At 70.7% G+C, this 799-nt stretch overlaps 1 protein-coding gene across 1 annotated transcript in view; it reads left to right on the forward strand.

Moving 5' to 3' along the window:
- The window catches only part of LOC102766465 (mucin-5B), a 37,624-nt gene that overhangs the window by 23,040 nt on the left and 13,785 nt on the right, over nt 1-799 (forward strand). Inside the window, exon 25 of the mRNA XM_015560172.1 lies at nt 11-792. Coding sequence (XP_015415658.1) covers nt 11-792 — 782 coding nt within the window. The remainder of the gene's footprint in view (nt 1-10; nt 793-799) is intronic.

The following is a 799-nucleotide window of genomic DNA, read 5'->3' on the forward strand; positions in this document are numbered from 1 at the left end:
CACCCCCCAGGCCAGAGAGTCCACCACCAGGCCCTGGGAGACCCTGCCCAGACGCACCAGCACTGTGATCAGCACCACCAGCGCCACCTCCAGCCCGGGGGCCAGCACCAGACCCTCCCCATCGCCCCCCATTCCCATGACCACCAGCTCCCTGCCGGGCACCACCCCGGGCCCCTCTACAGCCGTCCCCACGGCTACAGGCTCCACGACTAAGGCTCTGACCTCGTCCATCACGACCTCCAGCACCACGACCTCCGTGGCCACGCCCACTGCCTGTCAGCCTCGCTGTGCCTGGACCGACTGGCTGGACCAGAGCTACCCCATGCCCGGCGCCTCCGGAGGGGACTTTGAGACCTACGCCAACATGCAGGCAGCCGGCCGGCCCGTCTGCGCGCGGCCCGAGGGCCTGGAGTGCCGGGCCGAGAGGCTGCCCGACGTGCCCCTGGAGCAGCTGGGCCAGGTGGTGCAGTGCCAGCTGGAGGAGGGCCTGGTGTGCCGCAACCGCGACCAGGGCGGCCGCTTCAGGATGTGCCTCAACTACCACGTGCGTCTGCTCTGCTGTGACTACAGCCACTGCCCCTCCACGCCCGGCACCACAGCGGTCCCCTCCCCGTCTTCAGGCGGCACCCTCACCCAAGTGACGCCCACCACCAGCGCCACCACCCTTGTGGGGCCCTCCACGGCCTCCAGCGGCACCTCCCAGGCCAGAGAGTCCACCACCAGGCCCTGGGAGACCCTGCCCAGACGCACCAGCACTGTGATCAGCACCACCAGCGCCACCTCCAGCCCGGGGTCCAGC

The sequence above is a fragment of the Myotis davidii genome, unplaced genomic scaffold (genome assembly GCF_000327345.1).
Source record: "Myotis davidii unplaced genomic scaffold, ASM32734v1 scaffold3211, whole genome shotgun sequence".
Classification (NCBI taxonomy): Eukaryota; Metazoa; Chordata; class Mammalia; order Chiroptera; family Vespertilionidae; genus Myotis; species Myotis davidii.